The 21080-nt window shown below is 40.3% G+C and overlaps 1 protein-coding gene and 1 long non-coding RNA gene across 2 annotated transcripts in view; both read right to left on the reverse strand.

Moving 5' to 3' along the window:
• ube2j1 (ubiquitin-conjugating enzyme E2, J1) overlaps positions 1–21080 on the reverse strand; it is a 61460-nt gene that overhangs the window by 34371 nt on the left and 6009 nt on the right. The window contains exons 2-3 of the mRNA XM_008287257.1: positions 3375–3448; positions 435–566 (exon numbers count right to left, since the gene is read on the reverse strand). Of these exons, the coding sequence (XP_008285479.1) occupies positions 435–566; positions 3375–3448 (206 nt within the window). The remainder of the gene's footprint in view (positions 1–434; positions 567–3374; positions 3449–21080) is intronic.
• Positions 13807–15875, reverse strand: LOC103361228 (uncharacterized). The gene is made up of 2 exons (XR_520395.1): positions 15177–15875; positions 13807–14985 (listed from the first exon to the last, which is right to left on the reverse strand). It is a non-coding gene; the product is annotated as an uncharacterized LOC103361228 (long non-coding RNA).

Consider the following 21080-nt stretch of genomic DNA (forward strand, 5'->3'; position numbering starts at 1 on the left):
AGCATACCTCGAAATGCAGGCTGCTATTGTGCAAAAGTAAGTTTTCAAACAATGAAAATGAAATAGAAACTTTTGTTCTTTTTTTTTTTTAAATAAGTAGCTGGACACAACGGAAAAGTGACTGTCACAACAATTCAGAGTATTCTGGCTTTTATCAGACTGTCATTAGTGCAGGTGTCATACAGCTGCCTGAATATAAAAAGACAATTTCATATTCACACAAAACCAGTGCAATTCCCTTTGACAGTGTGCTGACAACCCAGGCTTTGCCCTGACAACTGTCACTACGTGTGATGCAACCAGAAATGGCTGAGGGTTAAATGACATGCTGTCTATTTTCCACACTTTGATCATCTAATTTGACGGCTTCCTGTTCCGCTTCAGTGGGACAACAATCAGATGTGATTGAGATGTGGCCTTCATCGGTGTCTTACTGTGAGGAGGATGATGCTGGGGGGCTTCATGGGGTACTCTGGGGGAAGCACGATTCTTCCATGGTAAACCCCACCATCGAAGTCTGAATCTGGGGGTCCCCGTACGGAAAAGTGCCATTCAAAGAGGTTATCCTGCAGAAAGAGGGAAATGTCACATTGAGCACATATTACAATGTGTGAAGTCATGCAAAGGCACAGGTTTCTTTGAAGTGACAACACTGGCAGTGATGTGTCCTGTGGAGTGCAAACCCAACAGTGGTTTGTTGTACTCATGGTGAGCTGTTACTTTATTGGCCAATACTCTAAAATAAAGAAAATAAAATTCTATTACTATGAAAACCTCATTTTGAATCATCCATCCATTATCTATACACCGTTTAATCCTCACTAGGGTCGTGGGGGGGCTGGAGCCTATTCCAGCCAACTTAGGGCGAAGACAGGGGACACCCTGGACAGGTCACCAGTCTATCACCTAATGATGTGTGTGTCCATTAGTGTGCTTTGTCGCACTTTTAACTGCAACACTATCGTCACTGTACACACGTACATCACTAAAGCCAGGTGAGAAAGGAAGCTACTGGAGGTCAGCAGAAACGTATTGACAGTGCAAACAAACAAAAGCTAACAAGCTTTGGAACTCCAGCTGCCATCATGCTTTGGGTGTGTGTGTACAGAAGGCGTATGTTGTTCTAGTGTCAGTAATGTGGCCTACAAATGAGCCTTGTTTTTATATCCAACATTTCTTTACATTCTGGCAAATCTTCCTGTGTGATCACGGATGCACAGATTACAATCAGTAGATTCATAATTCGTAATTCATAGTTTATGTTCATTCAGATTTGAGTTTTGACTCTTGTAAATGAGTAAAACACATGAACCAAAACATCATTATGACAACTAAGATATAAAGCAAATAACACTGAGTATTTTGTACCAAGGGCACATCTCAAGTTTTGGGATATATTACAGCACAAGTGAACAGTACGTTCTCGTAGTCAGTGAGCAGGAGATGGGACAATAAAGTCAAGATGACAACTTTGTGGGGATTTTTTGTACAGAATATGAATCAGCAAAAGACACTTGGGATGATTTCGAAATAGTGTCATCATACAGTTTGTCCAGCAGACAAGCTCTGACTTCATTCTTTACAATAGTCCCACTCACACAGTTTGCAGCATATGCATGAGTACGTATCACAACTGAGCAGACGGTGGAGTCTAGTGGTGTCTTGATGGTGAGTTGCAAACTAGTCTGTGAACTGCATTGCTAGACAGTTAACAAACAATGACCCCCATCATTTTCCTTTCTCAATATTAAAAAATAACCAATAAATAACTTTGGCTGATATATCAGTATGGGATTCTACTACTTCTGAGAATCAGCGTCAGCCCCAAAAATCCAGTATTGATCGTGCCCTAATGCTCTTGTCACACTCACTCGGGACTTTGTCAAATTGCTATGGCTAGCCAACTGGGTCAGAGCATTGCTGAGCTGGTATGGCTTGTACTGTGCTCTCAGTCTGCAGCAGTGATCATCTACCCTAACAGTACTAAAGGTAATAGGGACAAACCATGAATCTGCGACATGGTGTCAGAAATGTGCTGGAACAAGTCTGATCCATGATGGCTACAACTCACAACTTAAAGATCTTCAAGGATCTGCTGATAATGTCTTTGTGTCAGATGCTGTATTTCAGCACGTCAGAGATAGGGTACCTGCAGGAGAAAACGTTTCTCAGGCAGGGGGCTAATCATAATGTTCTCAGTGTAAGCTTTAATGTAAACCCCTTCATTACCAGGTAAAGAGTGAAAGGAAAAGTACGATTTATTACAACATTGGTCTCTTGTAGTTTTCTATCAGTTATGAAAACAATGTCCCCACTGAAGAAACTGCTGAGATGCAGGAACACGATGAAACAAGTCAGGACGAGGCAAGAAACACAAGCATTCAGGGGATAAGACAGGTTGAAAATCAGATTTACACCCCATTACCCTCACCTGACAGTGTCTGTCAAGTTAGGGTAATGGAGCTTTACGTAATGGCTTTGTCCAAAACAACATTCAATTTTTCCTTTCCCATATGAGGAGCAATTCTGAGTTCAGCATTTTGCTCAAGGATACTTTGACATGTTGACACAGTTGATATTTCACAAAATTAATGTCCAGTACATGAGCTACACTACAGCTGCCAGATCATTTAAACCAATTTATTGAGAGCTGATGTCGTACTTGTGCTAGAACCTCACATTCGTCTGTGTTTCAGAAGAAATTAAGCATATTTTTTATTGCCTATATTCTACATACAGCATGCTATTAGATCAACACAAGCGTGACATTAACCAACAACAAAAATATACAGCTCCCATAAAAAAGCTAAAAGACTCACATCTCAGGTATGTGGGTCATTGCATTTCTCTGAGTGAAGGCAAAATTGAGTGCGTTGCACCCAAAATGTTGGTAATAATCACTAATTTGACTGAAACCCTGGGCACACAATTACTGCAAATAGAATAAAATCAATTGAACAGAAGTGGGTCTGTAAACTGTGATCAACATTTTCAAGGGACAAATTAAGAAAGAATTGCACTCTTTTCATTTGTTTTATGCTCCAATTCACTTTGACTTTGGTCAAAGCTTGTTGAACCTGTTTGATTCTCTGATTGCTTGTGTTTCTTGTCCAACCAAACTCTGATTTTGTAGAAGTCCCTGTGTTCCCACATCTAATTGCCTGGTGAGTACAATGTTATTATTTCTGACCACAATGACTGAAGTTAGATGAAATCGAAAATTCCCTTTAGACACAGAGGGCCCAAAATTAAAAATCCCTCCTTCTTTTTTTTGCCTGTATGTCTTCAACAAAGACTATGCAGTATGCAAGCTGCTGCAAAAATAATATAGTACAAATCCTGATAAGTACTGCAGTGTTCTTTGGTGAACTTACTTCCAGTGGTTGGGCATGGTAGTGCTCTGTGGGATCCCTCAGTTCAGCAGCCTCTTTCATCAGCCTCTTTACCGCTGGTCATTCGAATGAAACAAAGACACACAAACAAAAAAAACAAAAACAAAATAAGATTAGCACCTGCAGGGTTAAACAGTTCACATCTTCCTCATTATCATTACTGCTTACATCCTAAGTGTTTACTGCAATCCACCGACAAGCCCCATGGTTGTAAAACCCCACAATCCCACCCAAACGTCTTCAAACATTTTCAGCTGCAGCGATTTTACAGGCCAAGTTTCCTGACTTCCAAAGGCAAAAGGGCTACAAAATGTGCCGCTTCATGTGTATAAGGACGTTAACGTGAATGGACAGACGGGAAGAGCATGCAGAGGAACAGGGCTCCGTGTGCTGGCACTGAACAAAGTCTGCGCTAGAAATCACACTGACTGTCACACTTATTCAGACAGCTGGAGTAAAAGGCTGGAACAACAACGCTCCTTCAAATGTGCTATCTAAAACATTGTTTAAAGCCACCTTTGACACTACTCGTTCCTCGAAACTGCAGACACTTCAGCACACAGTTTTCTGTGTATGACATGATTAAATTACGAGTGTTCGATTGAGAAACAGGTTTTAACACTTGAGAGGAAGAACCTAGGCTAAGTATTTGGTTACAACTGATAGGTAAGTTTTCCACTGAGATAATAACTGTTTCAAACTTCCATCATACCTCCTTTAAGAAGCCTTGCTGTTTTTCTGCTGCTGTCTAAATTTGCTCTTCCAGGGTTACCTTGTGTCTTATCAAATTCAGGATCTCATGTCATACTCAGCACTTGACTGTTTACATATTTTATTTTTAAAAGTAACACTCATTTTTCCTAGTAATTTCTTCAGTAAATTGCTGTTAAGCTGCTGTCATTTAGCATCATGGCATTTTGTGATATGTTTCTAACATGGGAACGAGACAGTAGTGTGGTGTTTTTTTCTGTCTTTATGTGCTAATAATTGTTGCCCAGCACCCACAATGAATTTATGGATGTGTGTGCCTCCTGCAGGACTTTAATGTGAAGCTTACAAGCTCAACTGAATTTCTAACTGAGGCTCAAGGCAGAGAGAAAGTAAACAAGTTTTTTTTTTTTTAAGTTGTGTTTATGAGTTTATGTGCAGACACAACATGCTTGCAGAATGAGGCGCTGCAGAAACATCTGCTGGCATTAACCCTTGTGTCATGACCCAGCCGGCAACATAACTCATGCCTGCTGTGCTAATCTGAATACGGAAAACCTCATCACTCAAGGAAGGACGGTTACACAAGTCAAGCCAATGATGGTGGTGATGATGACAATGATTGTTGGGGGTCGGGGGGTTACTCACTGCCCCGGCAGAAAAGGACACGAGGACACTCTGAGGCAGCCACCACTCTGGTCCAAGTGCAGGAGGCAAGTCCTCTTAGTGAGGACACAGTAAAGTCTATCTAGGGCAATGCCTGGGGTTCAATATCTCATCATTCTTTAAAACAAGGTCATGAGTCACAAAAGCAGGTGCTGAAGTCAAAGTCTCAGCCTCATGTTAACAAAGTGCTCATCGCAAGTTTAAACAAGCTGTTGTGTTCGCGCACAGCAAGGTCAATTTGTTTGCTTTCGCTCTATCGTGGGCTTCTACTAGAGCTCCAGCTATCGGCTACCAGCCCACTGCAAAAAGAAACAGGATGGAGCTGCAAATTGGGAAGTAATTGTGAAAAGGAAAGCGGAACTAAGAGGTATTCATGGAGGCAAAATTGGTTTAGAATCCAATCGAGCGCAGACTGCTGGGGTGTTGAGCTGGAAAAGGAGACTGTGAAATGAACATAGGAGAAGAGGACGAGGGGCAGCAGTGGGGATGGGTGGGAGGGCAAATAAGAGCAACGAAGGCGAGGCGAGCTGAGAGGATGTTCAAGCGGCAGGGGGGAGTGAAGCAGCGGAGCAGAGAGATGGCCTGACACCACGCGGCTTTCAGGGCACGTGTTCCATCTGATTCTGCCCGAGGACAGACACTCTTCAGTGAAGATGTGAACCAACCACAGTAATCCCACATTGGACACACAAGGAGAATGGAGATAGAGTCTGTGTGTGCACAGGGTCACAGAGGGCTTGCAGTCTTACTCAAGCTTAAAATTATTAAAACAAGGCAGCAGATGAGAAACTGATCCTGTGTAAGAAGACATTTGACCTCCATATATCAGCCTACTTCAGCATCTTGGCTCAAAACTAATCAAAACACACCTTGTGTTTGGGCAGTTTTGGATTGTAAAATCTCTTTCAGCTGGTTCTTTTTCAGGGTCATAAAACTTCAATTTTTTCAAAGTTTTACAAAAAGGAAGAGAGCCAAGATTTCTGCATTGTCTTAAATGCAAAACTCCACCCACAATGATCAGCAAACTTAGAGCTCTACTTCGCTGTAAGACAAACTCCAGACTAGAAGAGAAATGAGCAGAGCAACGTTTTCATCAGAATAATGAAATAATCCACTTGGGCATGAGGGATAGTGTCTCTAATGTTGAGACTTTTGATTTCAGCTTCTTGTGTCACCTCTAGTCTCACTTACACATATGTAGGTGGGTAATTTCAACTTGGTTTACAGAGGAATTTTACAAATCATTAAAGATGTTTTATGTAAGGTTTATTTCAAAAGTTTAGCCGCTGCTAACAAGCTGATCCTCGATGTGATTCAGCTGCCTCTCCAGGCATCAACCAGGGCTCTTGTCTCATGAACAGATACACTATATTGCCAAAAGTATTCACTCATCTACCTTGGCTCACATATGAGCTTAAGTGACATCCCATTCCTAATCCATAGGGTTCAATGTGACGTTGGTCCACCCTTTGCAGCTAGAACAGCTTCAACTCTTCTGGGAAGGCTGTTCACAAGGTTGAGGAGTGTGTTTATAGGGATTTTTGACCATTCTTCCAGAAGCGCATTTGTGAGGTCACACACTGATGTTGGACGAGAAGGCCTGGCTCTCAGTCTCCGCTCTAATTCATCCCAAAGGTGTTCTATCAGGTTGAGGTCAGGACTCTGTGCAGGCCAGTCAAGTTCAAGACTCTGCCATCCATGTCTTTATGGACCTTGCTTTGTGCACTGGTGCACAGTCATGTTGGAAGAAGAAGGGGCCAGCTACAAAGTGTTCCCACAAAGTTGGGAGCATTGAATTGTCCAAAATGTCTTGGTATGCTGAAGCATTCAGAGTTCCTTTCACTGGAACTAAGGGGCCAAGCCCAGCTCCTGAAAAACAACCCCACACCATAATTCCCCCTCCATCAAACTTTACACTTGGCACAATGCAGTCAGACAAGTACTGTTCTCCTGGCAACCGCCAAACCTAGACTCGTCCATCAGATTGCCAGATGGAGAAGCGCGATTCGTCACTCCAGAGAATGTGCCTCCACTGCTCTAGAGTCCAGTGGCGGCGTGCTTTACACCACTGCATCGGAGGTTTTGCATTGCACTTGGTGATGTACGGCTTGGATGCAGCTGCTCGACCATGGAAACCCATTTCATGAAGCTCTCTTCGCACTAAGCACTTCAGCATCCGCTGACCCCGCTCCATCAGTTTACATGGCCTACCACTTTGTGGCTGAGTTGCTGTCGTTCCCAAACACTTCCATTTTCTTATGATACAGCTGACAGTTTACTGTGGAATATTTAGGAGCGAGGAAATTTCACGACTGGATTTGCTGCACAGGTGGCATCCTATCACAGTTCCACGCTGGAATTCACTGAGCTCCTGAGAGTGACCCATTCTTTCACAAACATTTGTAAAAACAGTCTGAACACCTGATTCCGATAATTTGGATGGGTGAGCAAATACTTTTGGCAATATAATGTATAAACTCTACCATGTTGAACTGCAATTGGCAATGGTAGTCTGCCATCTCATCATGGGTGGTCTTTATAGCATCTTTGCTCCGCTCTGTATATCGTTAAGCGTAGCACTAGATGAACCAGGACTCTAATTGCTTCAGGTTCTGGTTAGAGTGGCCCTTTTGCTCAGGTCTCCGAGAGAGCAGACCTAGGACTACCAGCTACAGTCCAACATGGTGGAGTTGTAGTCTGACCACTGGACACTCAATTGTAAAGGGTAGCCTTCAAAGCAAAGAGAGACTGGGCCAATCTTAATTAACATGTATGATAAAACTTCACGATGAGTTTGAGTTTTAACTGGCCCTCCTGTGTGCCCAGAATCTCTTTTCTGCTTGCAATGTACGGTTCAGTCGATGCTCTGCTTTGAAAATAAACACAATTTAGACTTGGACAGATTTACTGGACTAATAAAGTTGGTGCGACAGTATCTGTAGACATCTGTTCCATCTGAACAGCTGTTTCCGGCAGCTAGGCTAACATTAATTACAGTGAACAAGTCACTCCACCATGTAGATCAGGTATGAGGAATATTTTGACATCAAACTAGTAAGACACAAGCTTTCTGTGAAGACATTAATTATGATAAAGCTTATTTACTGTGGAAGACAGCAGGTCGTTTGCTGTGTCAGGCCAATTGCAGATGCACAAAATTAATTTATAACCTTTTGCTACTGGATCTACTTAATTGATAACTCTGTAACCTAATGTTTCCCAGGTAATTTTGCAGAAAACGTTAAATGCCAATGGTTACAAACTGTGGAAAAACATCCATTGTATTTTGTTAATTTTAACAATTAAGTGATTATTGGAAACTGTCTGCACCTCTTTTTGTTTTATCCTGCCAGAAAATGTTTACTTTTCACGAACTATTTTGTTTCATAAAGCCCACAAAACTACAGGGTTTAACAAATATCTAAACTAAATATTAAAATCCACATACGCAACCAACTTCACCCTGTATGTTGATACTGAGCTATACAAATGCAAATTTACACAAAATACGAAGCACAAAATATTCTACAATCTCGTGGGAATGTTCACACTATTTTCAGAACTTGGTATAATGAAATAACAAAACAATGAAAACAGTAAAGATTCTTTTTTGATTATCTAGCTCAGAAACTACTCTGTGAAAATATGTCTCTCATGTTGAATAAAAATAAAAGATAAAAGCAGCTGAAACTCTCTGTGGGTAGCAAAATGAGCCTGGACATCACGAACTCAACTGTGTGCTGAGAAATCCCCAACCTTGTGAGAGACACCTTTAATGTTTGGCACAAACACACTAGTATCATCTTTAGAATTCCTAAGGCAACAGAAATACAGGCAGCATGTAGCCAGGAGGGCAACTATCAGAACCAAAGTGTCCTCAAGATGGTCCTGAGGCCACGAAATTGTTATGCGTGAGACAAAGAAGACAGTGGTGCTTGAAGAAAAAAAAAAAAACCAAGGGGAGGAAGAAAAAAAGAACATTTTTGACAGCAATTAGAGTGAAAAGAGGTAAGGGGGATAAAGGTGACGTGAGGTACCTTTTGAAATGAGTTTTTAACCTACGACGGAAGCTGCAGAGCCGTACTTCTGTTGTGACTGGAGTGGAAAATGTCATTCCACCCAGGAGGGAAACTTTGAAAATGCTGATTGATATGCTGGTCTTATGTGTTGTGCCTGTGCTGCCAATGCAAAGGAAGATGGAGTAGGAGGAAAGACTAGAGGACATGTGTTGCATTGCTGACAGAGGAGGAAAGTGAAGGCTGTTGGAAGTTTAATGCTTTTTTTGTGTCTGTCTTAATCTTCGTAGATGCATTTTTATTATTCATATTATTGTTTTCCACTTCATTTTTCCAGAGTTATTTATTACCTTAAATGTTTGTTCTATGCTGATGGAAATGTGTGTGGTATTATGGGGGTTACATAGGTCATAATAACTATATGAATTTTTATTCAAAACAACAAATAGTTCTATTAAGTGAAAGGCGTTGGTGAACAAACAGAGTTAATGTGTAAATATGTGTGTGCTAGGGGTCTAGAAAATACCAGCCGCGTTTTGCATATTTTTGCAGATCTTTTTTAAACTTGGCAAAATAATTTTCATAACTTAAACTTATTATTAGAGAAAAATATTACCTACTAATAAAACTCAATCTTGTATAGGAGGTCTTTCACCAAGCATCATATGAATAAACTGTTCTGAGGCAGTTGAGATCCTCCAGACAAGGGCTGAGCAATTATTCCACTACAATGATTAACTGGTATTTAAACTTTCTAACCAGCCTATTTTTTACTCATGCCCACATGCTTGATGTAGTTTTTTTCACACGTGTAGTCTGTGTGCCTTTACTGCCTCAACAAATAATCAACACCAATGAAAAACTGTGAATAACTCAGTGTTCTGTGAAACAGAAGAAGTCACAAATGAAAGAAGGAAATTGCAACAGAAGAAAGAGCTGGTGAGGAAAAATGAAACCGTATGAAAATGCTCCAAGCATCTCAATCTCAGTAGCACACCCCAATTGACTGGAATTAATCATATGAAGCAGAAGACAAACCAGTACTGTCAATACTTTTCAAGGTATTTGCTCATTAGCTGAAGTCTTGAATGCATTAAGAATTTAACCTAATGACAGTGCTAAATCAAAAGTCAGGGGATTAAAGTTTTAACAGTCAATTCTAAATGGAACATAGATGTCTCAAAACCACACTTAGAAACAATCCCTTCAGTAGCAGTTGAGATGTTCCACTAAAAAACTAAATGTCAAGCTAATTGGGGCGTCAGTGAAAAGTTTAGCTTGCCCCGAGTTCCTGCACTTCAGCTCTTGAACACTACTTTAAGAAAAATTAAAGTTTAAGAAAGCCTTGGTAAAACAACACCTTTTGTATGAAAAGAAAAAAATTTGCACATTAAGCCAGAGGAAAAATAGCAAGAGTGCTGATTTGCAAAGCAAAGGCCACATATTTAATGAGTCAGGTAATTGTTTACTTTGTCATCTATTAACCACATTGATATCGAGACAAAATTCATCAGGATCTGTCTGATTGAGCTCGGTAGGTGATAATGATGTATCAACCACACTGTGTGTTCGCTTTGTGGTAATTAACCAGGGCAGCACGTTGCATGTTTGGAAAAAAAAATTACAAATTGGCAAGTAGAAACAAATGGTTTAATCAGTCAGTATTAGGTAGGGAAGCAGGAGAAAGAACTAAACACTGTGATATCTGTCAGACACCAGGCAGAAGTTTGTTAATTACTTTGAAGTTCATCTAAAGGTACATATTGACCAGCTGGACTTGCATTAGTTCGCTGTGCAGGGCTCAACTCAATTAAGTTTGGACAATAAATTCACCTTTCACTTGTCCAAGCACAGAAATCACTTGTCTGGCTAAAAATTACTACAATTTTCTTTTTGCCATTTTGGTCGCAAATGGTTTCCAGATATATGTGACGAATTAGTAGATGATTGTGGGAGTGGAAATGAAGGCCATGCACATGTGCCCATTTCCTCAATGACTGGGATTTATAAAACAGGCTCAGGTGTATGTGTGGCTGAATAAATCTCACAAGAAACATGCATACACAAATGTCTGTCTTTGTGCGTATACAATTCCCACCAATTATGTCAATTAAATCACAGCTCTTGCAATTTGACCATCACACTCTTTACGATTGTGATGTGGCCCATCCTTACTTTTCTATTATTTCCAAGCCTATGACGGGAACCTGGAATATATAGTTCAATACAGTGAAACTTTATAAAACTTATAATGTATCGTTATGTGCTATGTACAGCAAGTTAAGCTTCAGTGTATGGTACATGCCAGCTGCCGAAAGCGACAACTAGCTTGATGTGTGGCCTAAGTTGTCTTGACAGCTCAGGGAGTAGTAGCCTCCTCCACTCCTACCCAGCAAGCCTGGGCACATTCCAGTATCGCTTGGCCTAATTCCCATAGCAGCAGCAGCAGTAAATGAGGCATTTAGCTACACATTATGGCAGTGACGAGGAGGAGGGCTGAGTATGTGGAAAAAGCAGACTCCCCATGCAGTTATGAACATTTGTACCATCTTCTAGCCCACAGTTATCTATTCCTACATACTGTATGCACATATGCTCATTAACTATAGAAGCCTTTTTTCTACCACCTAAAAGAAAGCTGGAGGGTATTTTCTTTTTGTCTAAGAAAATTCTTAGTCCCACCAGTCTAGGAAAAACTGGTGGCGTGGGTCAGAAAGAAAGAAACAGAACGAGAGAAAGACTACGGATATAGAGAGGAATGGAGAGTCTAAGAGAGCTGTGGCTAAAAGCTATTCAGGTTTAAAAATTCTCTTTATCTTCCTGTCCACCAGTTTGACATGATTTGCCATTTTTGGAATCCATCAGTGCCCTGCAGAGTGGATCCAGGAGTGCTCAAAGGTGTGATAGGCTATCAGAGCTGGACAGGCACTTCAGAATGAGAGATGAGCCACTCAGGAGAGTCAGCTTAGCGTCTCATCACCAGTATCTTCTGGGACAATGGCTGGCAGCTCCAGCTTTGATGTCAGCACCAGCGGCAGCTCACACTCAGCCTGGTTCCCCAGGTCAGGAACGCGATATGTGGTGTCTAGACCAAATCTCAGTCGGCATTGTTTGATCTCCAAATGTCAAGTCCAAGTCCATCAGCCTGTATAACGAGCCATCCATCACCACAACCTTTATTTAATCATTAAATAACAATTAAGTTTCAGCACAAGTTGTATCTTAGCTTCAGCCTAAGCAGTAGCGGGCCATGCATTTAACTCTTAGGCCTTCAGTGGCAGCCTGCCGGAATCAAACCATCTCCTAACACCGTCATTATGTCACCACGGCTATAGAAACCATCAGTATTATGCAGGAAGGCAGTACAGCAGGGCATTGCATTGCAGACAGGTATCTCATGTAGCGAGAATGAATGCCATCACTAAAGCAAGAAACCCAGTTAAAACAATTCAACAAGTCTCCTTTTGCTGCAGCCACAGCTGCACCACATACATCACATCTAACAGGAGCATCAATATCAGCCCAATAAAATGACAAAAATATATATATTTTACTCACCATAACTTGTGATTATTTTAACACAAACTCCATCCTCCTTTCTTTCATCATAAACAGTTCAATCACTCTGTTGAGCAGGTAATCCGTGTTTCACTTCAAACATTAGTCCTGTTCTATCGCCATGGAGGCTAATACTGAAAGCCGGGTCTGTCCAGTCATGTTTCTGGCATAAGTTTTAATTCGCTTTAAGGCTGAGAATGTCAGCTTGCTTAACTTAAAAAAAAAAAAAGAGAGAGAAAAGGGAATACTTTCACGATAAAGTTTTAGCTTGTGCAAGTCGCTACAGATACCAATCACTAGCTTTGGCTAAGCTCTCTGACCATCCAATCAGAGGATGTGAAAGTGATGACATCATCGTAGGCCAGCTAGCTGGCCCTGGGATCCCCAACTCTAAATCTGATTGGTTAAAGCAACAGTTTCATTGCAACACATTTTAAGCTTCCTGTGCCAGCACTTTTGATTCTGAACGCCTCAGGGCAGATTTCTGTGACCCTGGCAACACATGATGGCGGAAATATGATTGGATAAAAAAAAAAAAAAAAAAATATACACTGCTGGAAGCACCACAGCCCAGAGACACACTGTTAAATGAAGAGAACAGACTATTGGGAATAATGTAAAAAGATTAATGGGAAAATATTACAACGCAAGTCAGTGATTCTGATAGAGTTTAGGCCAGCAGAGAAGGCCTTGCTGGCCCTGACGGCACACCACTGAGCCTAAACACTTACAATAACACCAAAGTGTTACCACCAAAGTAGTACCACTGACCATGGATTTTTGGGTAAGATACCAAAATTGGTATTTTAAAAACCGACAACAACACATCAGTCAATACTATTTTTAAAAGAAACACACAACATAAATTAACAGTTTTGATAATAATCTGTTGAAATAGGTTGTTAATGAATTGTGACAAAAATATGTGGCGAGTATATTTTTTAAGTTTTGAAAAATAAACTATTTAATGTGCACACTTAGTTCAAATACATCTTTAGCATTCACAGAGGAGAGCAGTTTTCTTAATCAAATACTGGCTGGCAATTAACAGCTGACATCTTCAAAATTCTTGAAAAGTAGGTTAGTTGAGCACTGAATTTACATAACCATCATTTAAAACAGCACAGCAGCCAAACTCTAATAATTTTAAGTGTTCCAAATATATTAATAAATTAAATTAATTACGCAGTTTCTAAAAGGGAAGTTATTGTGACACATAGTCAACACTGTAGATGCCTATGGTGCTGCCCAATACCAACTACTTATACAAGTCTTGCTGAGAATAAATGCTTTTGGCCTCCATCATGTTGCTCTGTGAATAAAGCTTAATGCTGTTAAAAGCCCAAAATAATCAAATCAGCATTCACTTCAACCTCCAAATAACTCCTATGTTCCCTGATGTAACACATGTATATTAGTTCAGTTTTTCTTTTGCCTTGGTAAAAGTAACACATCCAACTTTCACATAACTTTTTAACAAATATTTAATGCAGACAGCAGGAAATAAAAACAGCCGGAAGAGACATTTTGCAACATACATGTATAACATTCAGTTATAGGTAATGTTGGAGTTTTGTCTGAATAAACTAGAAAAAGAGGATTTTACAAACAAAAAAAAGCTGACTAAAGTCAAGCTTCACTAGATTTAAAACACTTTATGAAGTACTACAACATGATAAGCCATCAAAATATGTACTGGTCTGTACTCCAATTCAAATATGAGAACTTAAAGATATGAACTGCTTTCAAAATGTATTTTTTGAATTTTCTTTAACTGGCACTGAACAAAGACCAATTGAACATAAAAAATGAATCACAAAAACTGTGACTGTGTTAAGTCAAGAAACGTAATAATAATAAAAGAAATTCCATCTAGAAAATAATAAGACCTCTATGTAAACAGTGTCTGGGACACAAAATCGGTGAGTCACTTACTTATTGTTCAGGAGCAGCATATAAATGTTGCATAATCTCTAGTCAATATAAGTAAAAAAACAAAATAAAACATTATTTACTGTTATGTAGCATTAAACTTACAATAAATTGGAAACCACATAATGCTTGGCAAATAAGCAACCACTAAATATGATAACACAAACAGGAATCTATATGTTAGGCATTTCACTTTGTTTTTTTGCCAAAGGCAGTCACAATAGGATGAAGTGCAGAAAAAAATCTTCAAATAACTTAAATCAATAGAAGCCCTACATAATTATGCTTTTCTTGACTTCTCTTCTTCCTCTTCTCAAAAATAATTGCAGTTTTTTTTGGTCAAAATATTTTGTGAACCTTTTCTAGTTTTAGACAAGAACATCAATGTGTGACTACAATCCCCCCCAGCACTAAAGACTCACGAATAGCAAACTTGTGGATGCACAGGAATTTGTGAGTCAGTTAGTGTCGGAAAATAACAGTGCATACATTCCACCTGGCTGAAAGATCCATTGATGGTTGGAGCCATCGTGTAGCTGTTCAGCTCAGCTTCCACGGCATCCTCCAAGTGCACAGCAAATGAAGCAGGGGGGCACAGCACTGTTCTTAAAGAAGCTGCCTCAGGACTGCTTTATTTTTTCCACAGTGGACAGCTCTGCCTCTGCTGCACTTTGAAGCACGGCGCATGTGGTGCTGACACGAGCCCTTTTCTACTGAAAAACAGAGATGAGAGCTGTATGACTTTTGACGCATGATGTAATTTTGAGCAATTGAGCATTTTATGTATATTTTAAAGACATTGCCTTTCAATGCCATTAAAACACAATACGATAAGTTTCGTGTGCAATGTGACATTTTGTATTCCGGTAACTGCAAAAAAAAAAAAAAAAACAAAACAAGTTACCTTTTTGTGCCACCTCTACCATTTCTCTGCAGTTATGTAGTTAATCCTGAATCTTGGTTTAAGGGATCAAGTGTTGTCCAGAAGCTCCTCTGTGGCTGGGTCTTCCATGCGGTCAAGGGCTCTTGGCATTACTGCCTTGGTAAGGTCTGTTGCCTTCTCATTTCCAGCCAGACTTGATGTTCTCAGGAGATGCAGGACGGGCTTCAGGTATGACATGCTTACAACGCTTTGCCAGAGAGGGCACCTGTAAACTCCTGGAGGGGATGCAGGCTGTTTTTGACTGATTCAAGGACTTCTGTGTACTGCCAAGTGGGGACCAGGTGCTGTGTTTCCCAGCCTTTAGACGGAACCTGAGATAAAGCCATGGTCTGCTCCAGCACCCTCCCAATCATCCTCTGCCTTGAGCCCCATCTTGTTGGACACTGTAATCACCGAGTGCTCCAGCAGATTGAACTCTTGCTGGGCTGCAATCAGGGAGGTTGTTTTTTTCTAACTGTGCGAGAAATAGCCAACCAACTGTTTACAAAGTCTGAAAACAACAAAAAAGAAATACAAATCATGAATAAATGTGAATTGTGTAAAAATGACAAAAGCGACGATGGAAAATGTAGGAACAACAATGCCAACAGTAGTGATAATGGCCACTTGTGTAGCACATTTCTAGCAAGAGCACAAAATGCCCCACAAAAAGCGATGCAATAAACAAAAATAAAACAAATAAATCATAAAGCTGGATATTTTTTTCCATACTACTACTACTACTACTACTACTAACACTAATAATATGAAGAAAATTATAATAATAATAAAGTATTTATGTAGATCTGATCATACAAACAAGATATCTGAAAATATTTTTTAATAATATTTAAGAGAATAAATGGCAAAAAAAACAACACTAAAGACAACAAGCAAAAATAACTAAAAACACACGGGGAAAGAAAAAAAAGGACGGAGGCTTTCACTTACCTGGTCCACTGATTTAGTTCCACATCAATGTTTGATGCATCAGTGATGATACACGTCTAGCAGTCTTCTTTCAGACACCAGCTAGGCAAACACTCTTCTAGTCCATTTGCAATCTTCTCTGCCACGTGGCCAATGGGAAAGTATGCCATTTGCAGGCAGCGACTCTAAAAGTAATTATTTATGAAGTGTACAATAACACTTATGGGCATCATTGTTGTCCTGCTTGTCCACAAATCAGTTGTTGTGGTGTGTACTCCACATCTTTCTGCTTTTTTTCTGTATTCCCTATACAGCGGGAGGAAACTGCTCATCTTTTATCCAGCATTCAGAAGAGTCTTTAAAACCCATCTTTGGTCACAGCAATAATAGAAACCATGTCTCCGCGAGGCATTATGTTATGGCAACTGTTCCCTGATGGTGCCTTGTAAGCCGTTTTCATACGGAGTAACAGTCACAAATGACTGAAATAGTAGTTTGATTACTGGAGCCATACATGTTTTGGCCATACAATCATCATATTGCTGCCTGCAGTAACTTAAAAGTGTTGATTTCAGTTTGAGTGGCTGCCTCATGATAAGGAAACGGTTTCAATACAGGCCTTGCACGACCTTTTGTTACACATCTGTTGTCTCAAACCCCACCATTGAAATGCTGCTTTTTTTGGGGGACTTAATTGTCCAGAGTTGGCCATTCTTATACACAATCAATGTATAGTTTTCCTTGTGTTTCAGTGATTGACTCACACAATAAGAAGAGCAGCAGATATACAGACACATTTGATGAATTTGAGAACATTGATTTGTTGTGTTACTTGCTTTCCTTTATTGGAACAAACAGTGTACACTGTCCATCTATGTAGACTGGCTCACCTGTATCATCAGATCTGAACCCAAATTAATGCAAAGCAGGAAGTCAGGTATCCCCACTGGTGTTCACCACCTTTCTGAGGCTTGGCTGTCTGTCTGTTCCTCCAGCTGCTTGTATCATGACTTGCATCACAATATATTACATGAATAGAGTTATGAGAGGGATAAAAAAGAAAAAAAAGGGAGAATTTTTAGATGATTTTGTGTGCAGGACATAAATCCAATTAGACAAAACATGCTGGGTAGATTGAGTAGTTAGTCCAAACCAAAAAAAGATGGTCGCTTTTAAAACCGAACTTATTAATCAACAACAAGACTTGAGGTGTGATGAAAAGCTAGCTATGCAACACTACTGCCAGACAACTTGGTGGGATTTTCACAGTGTTACTTTATGTTGCAGTAGACAGTCACACATACCAACTGGTTACTTAGTCAGGGGAGTCGGCTGCTCCAAGGACTGCCAAAGTAATCAAAGGAATAGTGTGATTATTTTTCATTCTTGGAGTGTAAGAGAAGAGGGCACTGGTGGCTGCCTGACTCAATAGTCGTCGGAAAGAACCGATGGCTCTCTACAACTGTGTGTGCTGTGGGCTCAGGATATTCTGAATTCAGCTGCACTTTTTCATAGATGAATACTAATCAAAGGGGTGTGAGCACAATATAAATGTGCATTTGCCACCATCACAAGAAGTCAGGCCTCTCAGGAAGGATACATTTAACGCAGTCTATTTGGCATCTAATGAGGAAGTTTCAGTGGGACCATCCTAACAGTTAGGAAATAAGGCCTTGCAATTCTTAATTGAAAAATCAATCATTGGGGCACATGCTTTTTTGTCAGCAAACACTAGTTAAAAAAAATAGTGCAGCTTTGAAGATATTGTTCCGAGATGGATTGCACCCGTGCTTTGCGCTAGCATATGTAATATGAAGTTAGGCTGACTGTCTTACTCCCAGCAAAAGCACTTACAAAAACCTGTGACAATAAGAGGAGTTTGAGAGCCACTACAATATAATAATATAACTTTAACCAACATCCCCATATTCACAAGACTATAATGCATAAAACATAATTTATACAGTTACTATATTACATGAATTCAGGTATGTTGCCATAACAATCCATTATGCAAATTATGATTGCATTTATCACTATCAAATCATTTTGAAGCTACCCATGACACTAGTTGCATGGTAATACTGTGATAGTGTGGTGGAAACCCTGGAAATGTTACCAAAACAGTTAGTTCAGTTTCGGCTTTTAAGCAGAAACACGAACAAGATGTATTCATCCACCGGTGAAGTGGTCAGAAGGGTGCTAAAACATATATATTAACATGATTTAAAGCAAGTGCTCCATCCACAATTCCAACCTCCATACCTTTACTTTCTGCTTCACTACGCAGAGGCCAAACTACTTCTGGCGCTGACCCTAAACACTGACACTGGACTCCACCACCATAAACGGGCTGTAATTCCTAGGGATGCTGAGCTGGAACAGCAGAGGGGAGGGGAAGGCATTCCAAATCTCAGCACAGCATCCTCTTAACAACACTGTCCCTGCCAGTGCCTGGATGCACTGTGACAGCAGCTCCAGTGCTCCATATCCCCTGCTGAGTTTCATATCCCATGCCCATTTTTGGCTCTTCCTTCCGTTAACAGTAAGCAAAGATGACAAGGAAAAGCCCTTTCTCACACAAGTGCCTCTGGCCTCTGTTGGGTTCGCGGAGGTCCGGTCACTGGCCCAAGGCGATGGGGTGATAATCCTTGTACGCCAAATCATCTTATGTAACACACATTTTGAGTGTTTGCCACTGGGAATGATTCATAGCAGGTCCAGAGGGGAAAGAGGAGACACTATTGCGTAATAACAAGCCAACACCAATGATGTGAAAGGCACAGAGAAGAGAAGTTAAAAAAATAATAATAATAATAATAAAATCCTCCAAAGTCAGACCACTTTTTATTGTTCCTCTGCTGCTGTCACTGCTTCCACAACATTCCGCTAAAAGGTAAAGCCAGCAGTATGAAAGACAGCTAATCCTATTCTTTGAGTCAGCGCTTCAATATAGCGAAAACTATGGGGTATGATAAGGTACAGTAGAGAAGGACGCGATAAAGTAAATTTTACACACCAGACAGTCAACAGCCAATCAAATCCAAAAGACCTCACACAGTGCTGTGAATGAGACCATCGGGAACGTACAAAGACAAATACAAGGCCAGCCAGGAGCCAACACTGAGACAGCTGGCAAACTCATGGTTTTCTGTCAAGGGCACTGTCAGTGTACATTATTTTGAAAATTCTTTTTGTTACTCCAGCCTGTCAACATTCTCAGGAATGCTAACACAAATTTCCCAGCAGGCTAATTGAAGGTGTCAGTGGAGAACCCTTCCCTCCACAATGTGACAAGAGGTTAGTGAAGAAGAATAGTGCTCAGTTAAGCCCTTTTAAACTTGAGATACGCAACATTCATCAGTCTATTAAAGTGACATCATTCTGTCATTCAGACATAGGGCACTTTAACATTAATGGCCCTCAGGGCTTCATTCAGACATACCCACAGCAGTGATCCAGAGAGCCACGGTACACACGATATTTGTCATACACAGAGATTGGATAGTACATCAACTGAATTATAATGCATGAGGTCAGAGATACTTTACTACACTGCAGTGTTTCCTCTAGGATTTATTTCAGCAGCGGAGGCAGGCTGTCCATGGTGAAGCCGTGGTGGCGTGAACAAATGACATTTGACAGCAGATTTTAAATTTACAACCTATTTATTGAATGGCCTGTTGAAAATGGCTTTTTAAAGGCTGAATGTAAAAATTAAAAGAATAAAAAAAAAACAATAAAATTTAATTTAAAAAAATATAAAAACAATAAATACTAATTTCTTAATGGGGCTGTAGAATCAGTGGCAAAGTTTGCACCCAGGCTCAGAACAATTAATTTTTCTGTTTTTTTTCTTATTTATAAAAGAGCTCCAAGGCTCTGTTGTAGGGAAATCCTCTGAGAGGCTCAGCAGCATACAGGCTGCAAGCAGATCCCCTGTTTTGAGAAAAACATTGGTGGCCAGCTAACTTGTCAAATCTATTATGAGCTATCTTAAGCAAATAAGTCTACCTTTTCTCTGGTATGACCCTCTTCTGACTGTCTGACCTGGAGCTGGACGTAACGTCACTTTCAAGGCTGCGCTCTCGCAAGTAATTAACGCCGCATTAACCCCCCAAAGAGTAGAGACTGAGCACGATAGTTATCTGTAGTTTACCGTAGCGCTCGCCAGTAATTAATGTGGTATTAACCCCCCAAAGAGTAGAGACTCAGCAAGATAGTTATCTGTTGTTTACATTAGTACTCCCGAGTACCCTACCCAGTGCAGGACTCTGCTGTGAAGGTGGAGACATGCGGCGATGGTGTATTTGCGACAATAAAAATAAAATAAAATTTAAAAAAATTCAAGGAGCGGCAGCTCCGATTTAGGAATGGCGGCCCGCCACTCCTAAATGAATGCAGAGGAAACACTGCCCTGTGGCAAAGAATGATGAGGAGGCATGAGAGTTGCGGTCGAGGTCATGGTCAGAGGCCATGGCAAAACAAGTGAGCCAGTCGGGATATAGAATATATCACCAATTTGGACGAGCTGGGTCAAAAAGTGGCAAGGCTGCGCTCCAACTACGTTCTGAAAACCCCAACTTACGGAAGCAGTGTATGCAAGAAACCCCAACTTATGGATACAGTGTACAGCGCATGCAAGAGGCTCAGCTGGGATTACTGGTCAATTTGCCTTCCATCTTAGATAAGATAAGGTAAGATAAGATATGCCTGTATTTATCTCACAGTGGAGAAATTCACATTGTTGTTAGCAGCATTACACATAGAGATACACACATACTAGACAGAAAAATGTACATATAAACATAAGAAATAGTGCAAACAGAATATGAGAATGGGCTTTTGAATGGGGGTACATAGAAAAGATATATGTATATATATATATATAGAAGATAGGCAATAAAAACAAGAAATGACAACGAGTTAATGAGGGAGGCCACTTTTATTTCCTAC

The sequence above is a fragment of the Stegastes partitus genome, unplaced genomic scaffold (genome assembly GCF_000690725.1).
Source record: "Stegastes partitus isolate 25-593 unplaced genomic scaffold, Stegastes_partitus-1.0.2 Scaffold492, whole genome shotgun sequence".
NCBI lineage: Eukaryota > Metazoa > Chordata > Actinopteri > Pomacentridae > Stegastes > Stegastes partitus.